At 42.6% G+C, this 15,776-nt stretch overlaps 1 protein-coding gene and 1 long non-coding RNA gene across 3 annotated transcripts in view; one reads left to right on the top strand and one right to left on the bottom strand.

Moving 5' to 3' along the window:
• Window positions 1–14,791, bottom strand: part of LOC133226063 (UDP-glucuronosyltransferase 1A1-like) — a 28,615-nt gene extending 13,824 nt beyond the window's left edge. Inside the window, exon 1 of one of the 2 annotated variants that reach the window (XM_061379197.1) lies at window positions 13,865–14,791. In XM_061379197.1, coding sequence (XP_061235181.1) covers window positions 13,865–14,710 — 846 coding nt within the window. In that variant the 5' untranslated portion in view covers window positions 14,711–14,791. Of the gene's footprint in view, window positions 1–8,259; window positions 9,174–13,864 lie in introns of those variants that run through there. The other variant, XM_061379194.1, reaches the window with a different exon arrangement.
• Window positions 5,012–8,259, top strand: LOC133226071 (uncharacterized). The gene is made up of 3 exons (XR_009729397.1): window positions 5,012–5,334; window positions 5,432–5,558; window positions 7,481–8,259. It is a non-coding gene; the product is annotated as an uncharacterized LOC133226071 (long non-coding RNA).
• Window positions 14,792–15,776: the final 985 nt, after the last annotated feature.

Below are 15,776 nucleotides of genomic sequence, written 5' to 3'. Positions count from 1 at the left end.
TCCAAGCTTTTAAGCAATCTGTGCTTCAGCCTAACTTTTGATCCTTAAGGTATTTGCTGTGTAGTAAATGTATAATCATTGGCTGGATACAAGGCTGCATAATACGCACTTTGTTCCAGCGCAGTCCACGTGCTGGTGGTGTTAGGTGTATATACCAGACAACTCTCAGTTAATCTGGGTGATCTTTAGACTCATTTGTTGTGTGGTAAATGTATAATCATGGGTAAGTAACAGATAGTTAATTTGCCACACAAGAGTTTTCATTATAAGAAAATTCCTCCTCTCCTGCCTGTCCAAATCATTTACTATATGTGAAAGATCAGAAAGATATGGATACTTCATATGGGAAAAGGTTTGGTTTCTTTATCAGTTTTATATCTTGACACTGTAATGAGAATGGAAAACTAGCTCTCAGAGTTCTTTTCCCTGAGAGGCCTCTTTGGGCTTGGAAGGAGGAAGGACAAGGGAATGGTTTTTGCCAGCTATATTTAAATCTGGATTAGCAACTCTGAAAAACCGTTCTGGATCAGCCTGAGAAGAGTAAGCCCCAGGGCCAGGAAAGCAAACAACATTAATGCATGCAATGCATGAAATGACAATACATGAAAATCATCCCTAATTATGACAATTCCTTCACAAAAGTCATTTTCACTGTAGGATAACTTAGTATGAAGGTTGATAGTATACACCAGAATTATTTTAAGGCCATTTTACACTACTGCAGCTCTAAGTACACCTTTTGTAAGGAAACTTTTCAGAAGGCAGCATAAGCTATTGCAGATGCTCAAAGCTGGCCAGCAGCTATGAAAACCTCCAACAGTTACGCAGAAAATCCATGTGATGAAAGGATAAGCCTTAGCCTGACAGAGCAACCAGCGCATCCCCTGCTGACTGGTGCATTATGACACTGTTTCAGAGAGGGACTCTTCATCAGGGACTGTAGCGATAGACAAGCGGTGATGTGTTTAAGCTGAAACAGGAGAAGTCCAGGTTAAGTATAAGGCAGAAACTCTCCCCTGTGAGGGTGCTGAGGTGCTGGCACAGGGTGCCCAGAGAAGCTGTGGATGCCCCATCCCTGGCAGTGTTCAAGGCCAGGTTGGACACAGGGGCTTGCAGCATCCTGCTATAGTGGAAGATGTCCCTGCCCATGGCAGGGATTTGGAACTGGATGAGCTTTAAGGTCTTTTCCAACCCAAACCACTCTGGGATTCTATGATTCTAAATTATGAAAGGCTGGTTCACTAACCAAAAGGATTAATTGTTTTTAAACATCAGTTGTGACACTAAACCAAAGGGTTTGAGTTCACAATACTGCTCTGTCAGGGTTCAACAACCTGGCAGACATCAGCAGCAGACAGTAAGACAGGGATCACCCCCACTGGTTGTGTGTGCATCATTTGCAAGAGTGCAGTGATGTACTACTTCCATGTAGCCCAAAGGAAACAAGTGTGTAAGCAAAAAAAACTTGGATCCTGCTAATGCTGCAGATAAGTAGCTGCAGGAGTGGGAGAGAATTCAAATCAACCCAGTTTTTCACTTATTTTCTTTGTCTTTACGGTGTCACTTACGGCTCATATAAATCCCACAAACTCATACACACACACAACCTTTGGAAACAGCATTCTCCCTTCAAAGAATATCAAAGAAATCACTGACCTGAGATAATGGCTTTTTCTTTCAACAGTTAATACCTCCAATAAAAACTATGTTGGGCATCGCTGGCATGGGATACTCAAAAACAAAATCCATTCTTTTAAGCCAAATGGATCCATGGCTTAACAGCTCCTTCATTGTTACTGGTTTGTGAAGAACAGCTGAGGCCAGAAGTTCAAATGGTAGATAGGCAGAATTGCAAAGAAAGGATTCTGATGCCTTGAGAAGTAAGTTTTCCACAGGCTGGATAAATGTCATGTGGTCTGAGTTGTCTGTAAATGTTCTTGGGACATAGGAATAGGGATCTGGACACTGAGTAGCCTGCAAATCAAAGCTGCAGGGGAGTCCCCTTAGAAAGAAAATGGATGGTATAGAGAGATGCAGAGCCAGTATTTGTCCACAAGGTACAACAGGATCCGTGAGAACAGCATCAAATTTGCTCCCTTCCAGATATTGCATCAGATCCTTGTTGTTCAGTAAACTGCTACAGGAGGAGACGTAGAGCTCAGAGATGACTTGAGCCTTTTCATAAAGTGCAGTAATTCTCTGAAGAAAAGGTCTTCTCTCAAAAAGATCCTTTGCAAATGCACGCATCCTTGCTCCCAGTTCTGCCCTAGTTGAAGGCACTGGGTATGTTTTCAGAGTGTAATACTCGGACATTTCAGAGTGTAATACTCGGACGCCTTCACATTCAAGGTTACTTCTGGTGCGACAGTGACAATGTGGTGCTGTTTCTGGCTGAGCATTGAAAGCAGTAAGTGCATGCTGAGCCAGTGACTCCCATCCATGGGCACACGCAGCAGCTTCCCAGCACTGGCCAAGCAAAACAGAGACAGGAAAACCAAAACCCCCGCAGACACTAAGGAGCTGTATTCACTTATGTGAGCCATGTTCCTAGAAATCCAAAGTGTACTCAACAGCACTGACCTAACAGATTTTAAGTAGACCAACAGCCAGCCCCTTGCCAAATTCCTACATTCCCCCTTAATGATCCAGCTTTTCCAGCAAAAACCAGTCACCAGTAACCATTCAAGGCACTGATGAATCATTTAGGGAACCTGATAACTGAACCTGGGTTGGGCAGAACTGGGCTTTGTCTGGGGAAATGGGTCCTTTCAGATTGATTCCCTGTGCTGGTTGATGTGAGACTGATAATAAAATCAGACTTGGAGAAAGAAGAAATCCCAATTCTTTGAATAGTGCTGGCACTTGGAAGTAACTCGGCTTGCTGAAAGCAGCTATTAAGATGCTTTCTGCTTTCCTTCTTTTCACAGGATCATTAGGATTGGAAGTCACCTCTGGAGATCATCTAGTTGAAGCCCTTGCCAAGGTACACATCCAGGCAGGATTTGGATGTATTCAGAGACAACTGTTCTGAAATGCTTGTGAGTTTATGTTTCACATTATAAGACATTGGCACTATACAGCATGTTATCTCTGCAAATCCTAAAGGAGACACTCTCTGATTTACATACAGCTCAGCAGTGGGGCCAGGTAAAACACCAGGCAGCACTTTATAGCAGTAAAGTAACACTGCAGCAGAGGCTTGCATCAGCAAAGGAAAGCCACCAAATCCATGTTGTCATCCATTACATTGCTTTGTTCTCATCCTGACTCATCTCTGGATCACTTATTGTTTTCTTCCAGGAGCAATAGGAAGGAAAAGCCACTCTGTTCCCCTTGTACCTCATTAAATACAGGAAAGACTGCACAGAAGTAGCCAGGAACAGCCGTCTTGTTCCAGGCCAGGAACTGATTTTAAATGGCAAGAGGTGCTGATACTACTTCAGATGAGAAGCTAAAAGTAAGATCCCATGTCTGAGTAGTTAACAAGTACTTTTATAAACTTGTTGAGCCACAGGATTTCCTTCTGCCCTGTGATCCTACTGTGTGATTCAGAGGCACAGTCAGAAGACAAGAAGAAACCAGGACTGAAGAACCAATACTTGCAATAATTACTATTCCTGGACAAGTACTGCTCCTGAGCAAGATGAGAGTGAGAGTAAGTTTTGTCTTTAGAGGAGAGGCTGATTTGAAGCTGGAGCTGCTACATGCCCTTGTCTGAAGGCACGATTCTACCTTCCCAGAGCTTCTGCCTGGGTTTGTCCCTGAGGAGCCATTAAGCAGCTCTGATGGAGAGAACAGATAGAAAAAATCACTGCCCTGATGAAAGTGACCACGTGGGGTTGATGGCAAGATGTGCCAGGCTTGTGAAATGCAAATCTGTTCTTTGTTCACTCCTCTTCACAAAGGCCTGTGAATTTGGGGGAAGAGTAAGGGTTGTATTAGGCAGGAGGAATCCATTCCCCAAGACTCAGGGAAGGCTGGCAAGTGAAAGGAGTCCCAGGGAAGAAAAGAGGAGAGACTGTCTATTTTTAAGTAACAATCACAAAGGAGAAAACTTTATCCTTTCTAGGAAACAATGTGATTTATTGCTGAAACTGCTGGGTGACACTAACTTCAGAGTCCTCCTTTGCTGAGGAGAGCTGTCTCCTCCTGCATCTCCTTTCCCACTTAATCTCTGGCTTCACACGAGGCTGTTTTACTTAGAGCACAAGCAAGAATAGGCATCACATGCAGCAAGAGCCTAACACACACGATGAGCACCACCAAGCTAACATACATCACATGTGTACCTTTAAATACCTAAGCAACCACCCAGCAACATTTCCCTATCCAAACTGGGCATCTCCTAAAAATGCAGTTGAGAATTCAGCTGTCTAGGTTTTGTGACGGAATCTGTTATAACAACCTTCACTGCAACATATTAGCCTTTGACTTCAGCTAATGTACCTGACTTCAGCTGGAATTAAACACAACATAGCACGTGATTCCCTTGCTGAACAAAATCTCCATGTTGAGCAGACCTAAGGAAAGGAGGTGGAATCCCATTCTGCTCTTCTGGTCTGTTTTTCATGTAGATTTGCTATAAAGAAAGCGTTGCTCTAAATTATGTCTTTAGGTAAGAAACATTCTTATCAAACACATCATTAACCCTCACTCAGACCGTGCAGGTGAGTGACTGCCACATTTTTTCCCTTGTTACCAGCCAGTTACTGACCCGAGATAATGGTTTCTTCTGGCCACAGTTTATGCCTCCAATGAAAATCATATTGGGCATTATAGGCATAGGATAGTCGAAGACAAAGTCAATTCTTTTCAGCCAAATGGACCCATGACTTAAAAGCTGCGTAACTGTCATTGGCTTTTGTAGGAAGTCTGAGGCCAGGGTTTCGAATCCTGAGAATACCATACTGCAGGTGAAAGTCTCTGAAAGGGTTATCAGGAAGTTCTTCACTCTCTCAGAGAACGTCATGTGGTCTGTATTGACTGAGAATATGCGTGGGACATAGGATGGTGGGTCCGGCGCCTGAGCAGCGTGAATGTCTATAGCACATGGGATGCCCCGCAAGAAGAAAACACTAGGGATAGAAAATTTCAAGGCAATTATCTGTCCACAGGGTGTCAGAGGATCTGTAAAGACGACATCAAATTTACTTTCTTCAATATATTTCATCATCTCTTTGTTGTACAGTAAGGAACTGCAGGAAGCTTGAAACATGTCAGAGCTCTGTTTGAAGTTATTCCAAGTATTCATAAACCTGGTGAGGAAAGAGTTGTCACTAAAAACGTTTGCACTAAGAGAGTGCAGAAGTTCTTGCATCTCTTCCGTTTTGAAAGGTACAGGATAACTTTTCATTTCATATATCCCTGAGGAATCAATCAGCATTTTGCTCTCTGGTGCAATAACAACTATTTCATGCCCTTTCTTGTTCAGCTCAGCCAGCACTTCCTTCATACTGAGCCAGTGGCTGCCCTCCATAGGGATTACCAGCACCTTCCCAGCAGCGGCAGGACTCAGGCAGCACAAGAAGACGAGCAGCACTGCCACCAGCATGTTGCAGGTTGAATGGATAGGAACTCGCACATTAGAGAGCCCAGCGGGGCTTTGCAAGCTTTTGTAGCTGTGCTCCACCCTTGCAAACACCCCACCTGGCACTCTTATCATAACTCTGCCCTTTCAACTTGCCTCTGCATTTCAGGTGCTCGCAAGTTCACATGCAATGAAACCAATGATTGGTGAGTAATGATTGTAAAAGATGAGGTGATGTTTGCACTTCAAAATGCACAAGCACAAGAAAGATGTGTCCCTTATTGTACGCTTGGCTCAGGCAAGCTGAAACAACAGCTCTATTCCTCAGCCTTCTCAAAGTGCCTTATGACACTTCTTACCTTTAGCAACCCAGCAACTTTTGCTGACATGTACTGACAACATGCTCTCAGGTGCATGGGGATCCATGAAAGAAATGCATACAGAGTGGATGCCCAGAAACCCTGCTGACCCCATATGGTAGTAGTGGGTGTACAAAAAGCACACTAAAATGACTCTTTTCCCTCTAGTAGTCAAGTTTTTCCGTCTCTTCTGTTCTGAAAGGAAGAGATGGCTGACACTGAAGGCTGAAGCTTAACAGAGTTGTCACCAAGTGTAGTAATTTGGTATTTTTTAAGTATTTTATTTTCTAATGAAGATTTTACAGTGAAACATAACTTGCAGGAAAGAGATAAATATGAGAAAGCAATGTTAAGGTACCTTAGTTCTATGTTTTCCGTTTTTCTTTTCAATAACCCAAACCAGTTGGTACAACTGAAGAAAATGACTTCTCTTTTTCATTGATGCAAACATGTATTGTTTGGATGCAAGTAGCCAACAGAACATCTTCCCCCATCTGTATGTATCCCTCCCACCTAACTTCTTATCCTATTGGATATAAAACTAAGTTGCAAAACAACAGTTCACCATTGTACCTCAGATAACACGGACTCACAACATGTTTCTAGTTCATGAACTCACGAGTTCATGGCCAGTGTTGGTTCAGTTCATGATTGAGACAGTTCATGAGCTCTGTGGGTCCAGGTCCTTCTCCAGTTTTAAATTGCTGGGGTTTTATATTGGTGATAACTCTCACCGTAAAAATTTATGAGTTTTATATCCAGTTATAAGTTTTATCCAGGTGCCTTTGGGATACAATTTGAGTCTCCAGGACATTCAGGGCTCTACATCACTAGTGCAGCTTTCTTTCACATGCAGTTTCTGCAAGTTTATTTTCAAGTCTGGTTGGAAAGTTTTGACCTTACTGAGAACCTGCCCCCCAAAAAGAGCAGCCAGATCCATCCCCTGCACTGTCACTACATCAATCATTTACAACATAGATTTAACCTAATGGAAGTTTTCAAACAGCTCAGGAGAAGGTGATGCACAGAAACAGACCTCTTGCTCATAACCTCTGAAAAAGCTCTCAAATGAACACTAAAAGAAGATGCTTTCAAGCTAGATTAACAGATTAAGATAGACAGTCATGCATGTTTCATGTAGGGCACTTACAGACATCTGCGTGGGTCTTTAATATCTGATCAGCAGCCATAGAGTCACAGAATCACAGTATGGTTTGTGGTGGAAGGGACCTTAAAGCTTATCCAGTTCCAACCCCCTAGCACAGGCAGGGACACCTTCCACTAGAGCAGGTTGCTCCAAGCCCTATCCAACCTGGCCTTGCATACTTGCCCACTCCTAACTCCATATCCTTTTGAAAGACACCTTGTGAGCAACTGCTACTCCTTGTCCTTCATTTGAACACCTAGGGTGAACTAAGTAGCACCAGAGACTGTCCTGGTAAGAGGATTGGCTCTGACACTTCAGACAGCACTAAACATACCTATCCGGACAAAAGGGGAAGGTGTTAGGGCTTTCTTCCACACTACTCTCTTTTAGGGATACTCACAATTTCCAATACTTGAATATCCCTTTCCTGCTTTTCAGCTGCTATAGGATATGCTGTATTTGATTCGGAGACCTGCTTCGTACTCAAAAACCCAATGGGAATTTACAGAAGACATCCATACCCAGGAATGCTTACAACTTAACCAATAAAAGTATGGAAGGATACAATTTGGGGATTAGATACTGACCCCTTGACGTAGGTGTAAATGAATCAATCTGGGTGACAGAAAAAGAACTAGCTACAAGATGAAAAGCTAAAATCTTAAATCCTATAATCCTCGACGTGGGTGAAAGGAGAATGACTATATGGAAGTATGAATGGACAGCTCATGAGAGAGCTGGGAAAGGAGGACACCATGTGGCAGACAGCGAGCAGACTGTGCTTACAGGTGTTCCTCAGGCTACTCTTTCAGAGCAATATAGCTGCGTCTTCTGAGACTGGCTTTGGATGCAAGTACAGCTCTTTCAGGCATGGATATGGGATAAGAAACTGAGATGAAATGGAAGCTAACAAATCTGGCTTCTGTTGGGGAGGAAAATTCCCATCTCACCACAATTGGTGTGAGCTTCAGTTCAACAAGAGAGCTTATTATTTGCATTAAAGTTACATGTCACTTAAATTCTCACATCTGCTAAGGCTTAGGTTTGCCAGGATATGATATCATTTGAATGCTGGATACTAGGAAATAACCTTTCTGCATTATGTAGGATTTCTCATTAGCTTTCTACCTTTAAATACCAAGAGGTTGCCGGTTAGGTTTTGATGTAAGGATGCTTAAACACTTCTGTTCTTGCCTTTTAAATAGAAACAAGATAAAGTTTAATACCTGAGAGAGATTTTTCTTCTGATCACAGTTTATCCCTCCAATAAAAACCATGTTGGGCATCACTGGTCTTGGGAACTCAAACACAAAGTCGTATCTCATCAGCCAAACAGATCCACGGCTTAGAAGGTCTGCAGTTGACACTTTGATCTGGAAAACCTCAGCTGCAAGTTCTTCAAACTGAGCAAAGAAAGGCTTGCAGTAAAAGAACTCCAGCATACGGACCAGCACGTTCTTTACCCGTTGAGTAAATGTCATGTTATCTGAATTATTGAGGAATAATCTGGGGACGTAGGAAAGAGGGCTTGGACACTGGGTGGCATCAGAATCCATACCACAAGGAAATCCACGCAGAAAGTAGACAGAAGGAATTGAAAGGTGCTCAGCAATTAAGGGTCCACACATCTGAGTTGGATCCGTCAAAACTACCTCAAATTTGCTCTCTCTCAGATACTGCATCATGTCTTTGTTGAGCAAGAGGCTCTTACAGTTGCTGAAAAAATACCTGGATATTTCTAAGATGCTTTGGTACATTGTAATAATCATATTCAAAAAAGATTGTTCAATAAAATGGGCATCAACGAAAGATTTGAACGCCATAGCTAAATGGTCCTCTGTGTAAGGCATTGGATATAATTTCACTGTGTAATTCTGAGGCTCCTTTGGTTTCAGATGCAAACTTGTTGATGGAACAACCACAACAACTTCATGTCCATTTTGGTGGAGTTTTGCCACTACTGGGCGCATGCTGAGCCAGTGACTTCCATCCTGAGGTATCACCAGTATCTTTCCACCTTCAGCAAAGGTTAAAGATGATATCAGAAGAAGAAATATCCCACTATGCTGATAGAAACACTGGAATGGGAGAGCCATTTTGGTGGAAGGAAACTGTAGAGCTCTGCTCTAGAGGTATCCAACACTGTCTTTTATATGAAGATCCTTGCAAGGGAATTTATTGATGGTAGGGATAAATATTTAACTTCCTAACATTGCTGTGGTAAGCCTTCAGTGATGCAACTGCTCATATATCAGGGAAGGTGAGCACACTGTTCTCAGTAAAAGACACCCTCCTTTGTATTCTGTTAATTTTTAAGCTTGGAAGTATGGCAGCACGTTGCCTCCTTCATGAAACTAGGATGAGGAATGTCGTCTTGTAGGAAGAGTTGTGGTTAATACCATTGACTTGGTAAGGACTCAGTGAGCAAATAAGCCTGGTTTTGATTTCAAAAAGCAACCTTTAGAATATACACAGTAGAATAAATGGAAATTGCAACACCATTTCTTTTATGGCCTAGCCTAACTGAGAATACCTAACCACTATGTAGAAGGCTGATATATTCCCACCCCCTGGAAGCAGTCAAACCTGCATGTCTTACTAATGTATCACAGCTACCAAAGTAGGCTTACAGGTGTTTACTGTTCATTATGCAGGAGCAGAAGGCACCTGAACCACTTCTAGTTTTGAAGAATGTTGTGTGTGCAGATGAGCAGCAGAGCAGTTTATGACACGAGGTCTCGGAGAGTGAGAGCTTTGTGCCACCTTGGAGGAAAGGCTTCCTCTCTGGACGCTGAAGGACATAAACAAGGTTGAAGCTTGAGTGACCCAAGACTGCAGATTCATTTTGTTGTTAAAAGTATCCCTTGTGATAAAGCTTGTGTGGGTTATTCCAGGTGTCTGTTTGAGATGGCAAGGAGTGTTGCAGCTATGCATCAGCTCTCCACTGTCATGCAAGCACCTCTGAGGAGTTGAGACTATAAGCCATAAGCATGATGAAGAGTTTGGGTGCAGGTGTGCTTACTCTTCCCCCTGTGATTGCTCCAGCTGGAAGAGTCTCTCAAATGGCTTATCTCTGAGTTGGACTTGGTGGGCAAGTGTGGATTTCTTTTAACCTGAGCAGCACAGTGGGTGGCACTAAAGTAAGAGGGATGTTCTATGAGCAAACTGTTTGTTGAGGCAGCCTGTAAGGGTTAATGTCATGTACTGGATTTGTTCTTTTGTAGTTAGATTAGATTGCTCACCCCCTTATGCTCTGGCTCGTGCAAGGAGGAACAAGTAGAATCGTAGAATCATAGAATACTTAGGGTTGGAAAGGACTTTAAGACCATCTAGTTCCAATTGGCTTGCCATGGACAGGGGCACCTCACATTAAACCATGTCACCCAAAGTAGCTCAAATGCAAGAGCACATGGATGATGTGATTTGATTGCCCAGGTTTCTAGATGATGAATTGGGCTTTGAGGACTCCTTGTGTAAATTGAACGCAGTCCTTTTTTGTGATGCTACCCAATGTCACTCAAATGCAGGCTGGTGAACCTGCCTATTTTACATAGCTATGGAGATACACTGACATTTGCTGGCACAGGATAAGGTAGTATGTATATGTTGTTTGACTAGCAGGACTTCAGAGGAAAAACAACCCATAAGAGCAATGAACTGCAAGCTGGAAAGTAAGTCTTTGCAGTAGGCAGCTAAGCAAATCACAGAAGACAGATCCTAATTCCAGGGCAGCTGCTTCCTAAGCCATAAATAGAAGTCATATGAAAATGACAGTATGAGAGCCTGAAATGAAAGACTGCATCCTAACAGAAAGTGATATTTAAGGCTGCCCAGGTAACTGTAATTGGAATATTTCCCAACCTTTGCAAGGCACCGTGTTTGACATCTGTAGATATAATACTCTCATTTCTGTGCATAGACTTCTGTCCCGTATTGTGCGTTTAGACTCCCCTTAGAGAAGGCATTTTCATTTAAACAGAAGACAAACTTCCTACAGGAAGGGAAAGCAAGGCAGTAGTTTCATTTGATACAGAGACTTTTTGGCAAAAGAACCGTGTTTTACAGCTTTCTTTAGTTTCTCCCCTTGAAAATGTGTTTGGCACAGGGATGTGGACAAGAGGCAAGTGAAGAGGACAGTGAGATGAAGTGTTTGGTTAGAGCAGCTGTTTCAGGTTGATCCATCCTGTGCACTGAAGATGTACAATGTATGAGGGTTAAACTCATTTTCAAAAGTTGGGCTGGTTTTACTTGTCTGATGGTGTGTATTTGGCCATTGCAATATAAGACAGATGAGCAGCATTGTCAACTTTAAACGTGCTCAACATCCTTTACAGAAGCGTCACAAATGGAAGATGATGTGATTGATATCAGGCTGCTCTGAACTGCCTCTACATTCATCAAAATCTTGAATATTGCCCCCCCCGCCCCCAACTGACCCTCGTATTTGGTTCATGAGCAGAGCGATGTTCTGGCTGCAGAACATGACCTCTTTTTTTAATCCAAACCAGAGGGTTTTATTCAATGACGCCTCTCCTTTACTTGAGTAACTATGTATTTAAATCCAGGGTTATTTTAAGGTTTACAGTTTACCAGTTGTTTAAATAAGTAATGGTTGTTTTATGTTAAAGAAATCAGCCAAAGAAGCCAGGAGCAAATTTGAAATGTTGCTATAGGTGACATTTCCAAACTTTGTTTTGATCAAATCACATGAACTTTGTTTTATGAGCTGTAAAAAAGCAACTTTGAATTCACTTTGGATAAGGATGAGATATTCATCAAGGTGTCTCAGGGCTCATAGTCCAAGTTCATTTGCAATGTCCACATAAGGAGGGACTGCTTTCTGTGCCAGCCTTCAGGTACTTCTGGAGTCATTAGAGGATGACACTGGCACAGGACCTCTGCTCAGGCCAGATATTCTGTCTGATATCCTCCGTGCCCTGTATGAAGCCTCCAGCCACACTTGGCAACTGGATTTCTGTGTCTGTTAATGAATATGTAATTGCTGCTGTGCAAAGTGCAGGACACGAGGAAATCCAGCCTGATCCCGCTGGTGTGGTTACCTCAGTCAGTGAGCTCCCGCTGGCTCATGTGGTGGCATGTTCTCCCACTCCCTGTGAGACTGCAGGCTATGGACCATACTTACGACTCAGGAGGGTCAGACACCTTGGGATTGAATTCCCAGCTCTATGCTGGATAAAACACATACACTCAGTTCTGCAAAAGCATAAGCTCCTCAGCACCCTGCTGCCTTCAGCTCCACATAGGTATTCCATGTCAGATGTAGCATAAAGGAGCCCTCCTTCTGCTGTATCTAACAGGGAATAAGCTCCTTATCTGAAAAAGGACACCTCATTTTGAACCTTCAGTTCTCTCCCCCTTTCCCAGCCATGCTGTCTTTTTGGGGGGGGAGGGGGGTTGTCAGTTGAGCAATGGGCTACTAGGTTTTGAAGAACTATCTCCTGTTTTCATAGGATTAGATTTCTGAACAGTAAGGACCAACCCAAGGCTTGCCACTGTGTAGGAAGAAGTTGGTTTTGTTCTCCCATATGACTGACTTCACATTTGTTTACACTGTGTTACTGCCTTGTTGCTGGGCACTGCTCCAAGTGAAATAGGAGGAATTTCTCTACTGTCTGTAGAAAATATAGCTAGGAAAGGGCAGGGTGAAGATAAGGGGAATACACAAGGTTTGTCCAGGTTTGGAAAGTGTGATTTCCACCAAATGGCATGTGTTAGTATGAAATGCCAGCTGTACAATAACGACAGGAATGCTCTGCCCATGTAGCAAGCTTACAAACTGTTTGCAGCTCAGAGACCTTCAAGACATAGAGATTTCTGTCATGCAACCAGCAAGAATTTGCCTCTTAGATCACAAAGTGCCACTTTTGAGCCTAAGGTGAGAGAATGCCTTCTAATATTGCTCTAATATTCCAATTTATAATATTATTCTTCACTTGACTTGCTCTTTATTGATTGCAGTGGGCTCTGCACAGGTCTGTTGAAGAGTATAAAAGAAATCTGATAGTAGAAAAAGCCCTGGAGCTCAAATATGCTGTACCGCAACTGTGCAATGATAGTGTGTGACGCCTGTTCAGAAGGGAGTATGTTCTGCTTTGTGCCTAGGAAGAAATGTCTAGTGCTACAAATTGGTTGAGAGACTATAAAGTAAGTATTAAAAGAGATTTTGTCAAAAGAGATTTAAATTTCTCTATTATGTTTAAATCCTGCAGAACAATTCTGATAAAAGCAAAAGTCAAGGAATAGGTATGAAAACTTCTTTGAGTTTTGCGTGCAAGTGTCTTTCACCTTTTCACTATTTGAGATTAATTTTTCCCATTTCAACATGGCATTTATGTTACAGTGTGATCTACAAACAGACATAACACAGTTAGTTTGGAAACCATATGTCATAAAACCACAACCAAAGCAAATTAACTGACTTTGCTGAGCCTGGAATGAAAACCAAAAGCCAATTCTCAGAGCATGGTCTTTCGGTTTACGGTCAGGTGAAAGAAATAGATGTCAGACTCTATGAAAATGAAATCAAAACCTGGTTAATGAATAATATACGGAAGATGAATGGTAGATGAAGCCCGTGTTTTGTTGGACTTGTCAGAAAATCCCTACTAATTCACAGAAGTTATCTGCCTCTATCAAGGTAATTTGATTTCAGCCTGTGGAAATTAATGGCAAAATCCTGGTTGTTTGAACTCATTATAAATAAATTAATACTGTGAAAGAAAATAAAATACATCAAACCCCCTGAAGTTCCTGAAATGACATCATCACATTTCATTGCAAATGTATGATTGGGAGTTATACAACCCATACCTTAGGCAGTGGTTTCCTCTGAGCGCAGTTTATACCTCCAATAAAGACCATATTGGGCATCACGGGTCTGACGTACTCAAACACAAAGTCAAATCTCAGAAGCCAAATGGAAGCAGAGTCCACGAAGTCTATGAGGGATACATCTCTCTGAAGAACTTCAGAAGCAAACTTTAGTGCTGTTTCATAGAAACCGTTACAGTACGCAGGCTCCAGGAGGTAAATCAGTGCATTTTCCACTCTCTGGAAGAAAGTCATTTGGTCAGAGTTGAAGGTAAATAGCCTGGGTACGTAGGACAGAGGACTTGGGCACCGCGGAGCATCATAGTGTAAGTTGCAAGGAAATCCTCTCATGAAGAACACGTATGGAAGAGAAAAATAATGAGCGAGCAGTGGCCCGCACATAAAGATGGGGTCTGTTAGGAGAGCATCAAATCTGCTTTGATTCACGTACTGAAGGAGCTCCTTGTTGCTGAATAGGTTCTTGCATTGAGTAAACAGTAGTTGGAAAACTTGTACTGAGCTGTTGTATAGTGCTAGGGTGTTCAGTGGGAAAGGCAGGTCCTTCAGGTGGGTGGCAACATACTCAGAAAAGCCATTATCCAAGTCTTCTAGTGTGTAAGACACTGGGAATGCTTTCACTGTGTAGGCCTGTGCCTCTCTCATCTGCCAGCTTACTTCTGGTATAAGCACCACCACTTCATGTCCTCTCTCGCTGAGCTTTTCAACCAGTGGCTGCATGCTAAGCCAGTGACTTCCATCCATGGGCAATACTAGGAGTTTCCCTGCATCTGAGAGGCCAGGGAGGAGGAGGATGAAAATCCAGGCAGAGCAAAGCCTCAAAGTCATGTTCCTGTGGTCAGAATAAGGACTGGGAAAGTCTTCTCCTTCAGGCTGTAGCTTGAAGACGCTTTTGAAGGAAGCCAATGGGTTTATATGCTGAGTCGGGCTGCTTTGTCATTGTCTACTAGTTAATGATTTATTGCTTTGGATTATGGGCTCTTTGGGTTGTTTTCCTTTCTCATTACTTGTGAAAGCCAAGTGCAGTGACCCTTTAATATGCTGAGTCATTGAAGCTTTTATGTTCAAGGGAGAGCTATCTCCTCAGCACGCTAGTAAGATTTCCTACAGCTCTCTTTATCATTGATGCAACCTGTCTTACACCTTGGCCAAGACTAAGGGAGGCAGGTTGGGTCCAAACAGCTCCACCACCACAGTAACAAATGTAAACAGCCTCAAGGAATTTCCTACATCAAGCAAGTCTGAGCTAGCAGGAAGCTCGAGAATCTACAATGACACAAAGAAGGGACAATGAATGAGGACTCAGAGCATGAATTCAGCTGTTACACAGCCTATGAGATGACTCGCAGGCAGCTGAAATCTCCTCACCAATTACCAATACATCAAGTAGAGGCGAGACATAAGACATGAACTAACTGTGTCTTAAGGACTACTACTCCAAGTATGGCTAGGACTGTTCAGTAGAGACTTGGGAGTGAGCCCAGCTCTCGGATCTGACTTAGCCGAGGAGCAGCTTCAGCGCAAGTGTGGGTTTATGAGAGCCATCAGCTTCTCAGTAGAGAAACTACTGGAAAAGTATCAGAGAGCAGATTTCTGTCAGGATAGCTTTCCAGAAAATCAAATGTATGAGCTTCAGAGTAGGGGGAGAAGCTCTGAGGTAAAAAAGAAACAAATGCCCTCAGAATCTTTGATGCTATTATAAACTGTAAGGAAAAAAATGACAAATAGCTAAATCATGTTCTTTTCAGGTTTATAGAAAATGCATTTTCAAATGAACATTGGGAAAATGAGCAGTTAGCAACCAACCTTTCCCACAGAAAAGTTAATCTATATATTTTGTAATGGCCACCTCCCATTTGGTGCAAAGGGGTAAGCAGAGAGCTGGCAGGGACAC

Source organism: Neopsephotus bourkii, unplaced genomic scaffold (genome assembly GCF_033783945.1).
Source record: "Neopsephotus bourkii isolate Nb327-2 ecotype Australia unplaced genomic scaffold, CSIRO-AGI_Nbou_v1 NB_1768, whole genome shotgun sequence".
NCBI lineage: Eukaryota > Metazoa > Chordata > Aves > Psittaciformes > Psittacidae > Neopsephotus > Neopsephotus bourkii.
Note: the sequence above shows the minus strand (reverse complement) of the source record. Positions and strands in the feature narration are given on the sequence as shown.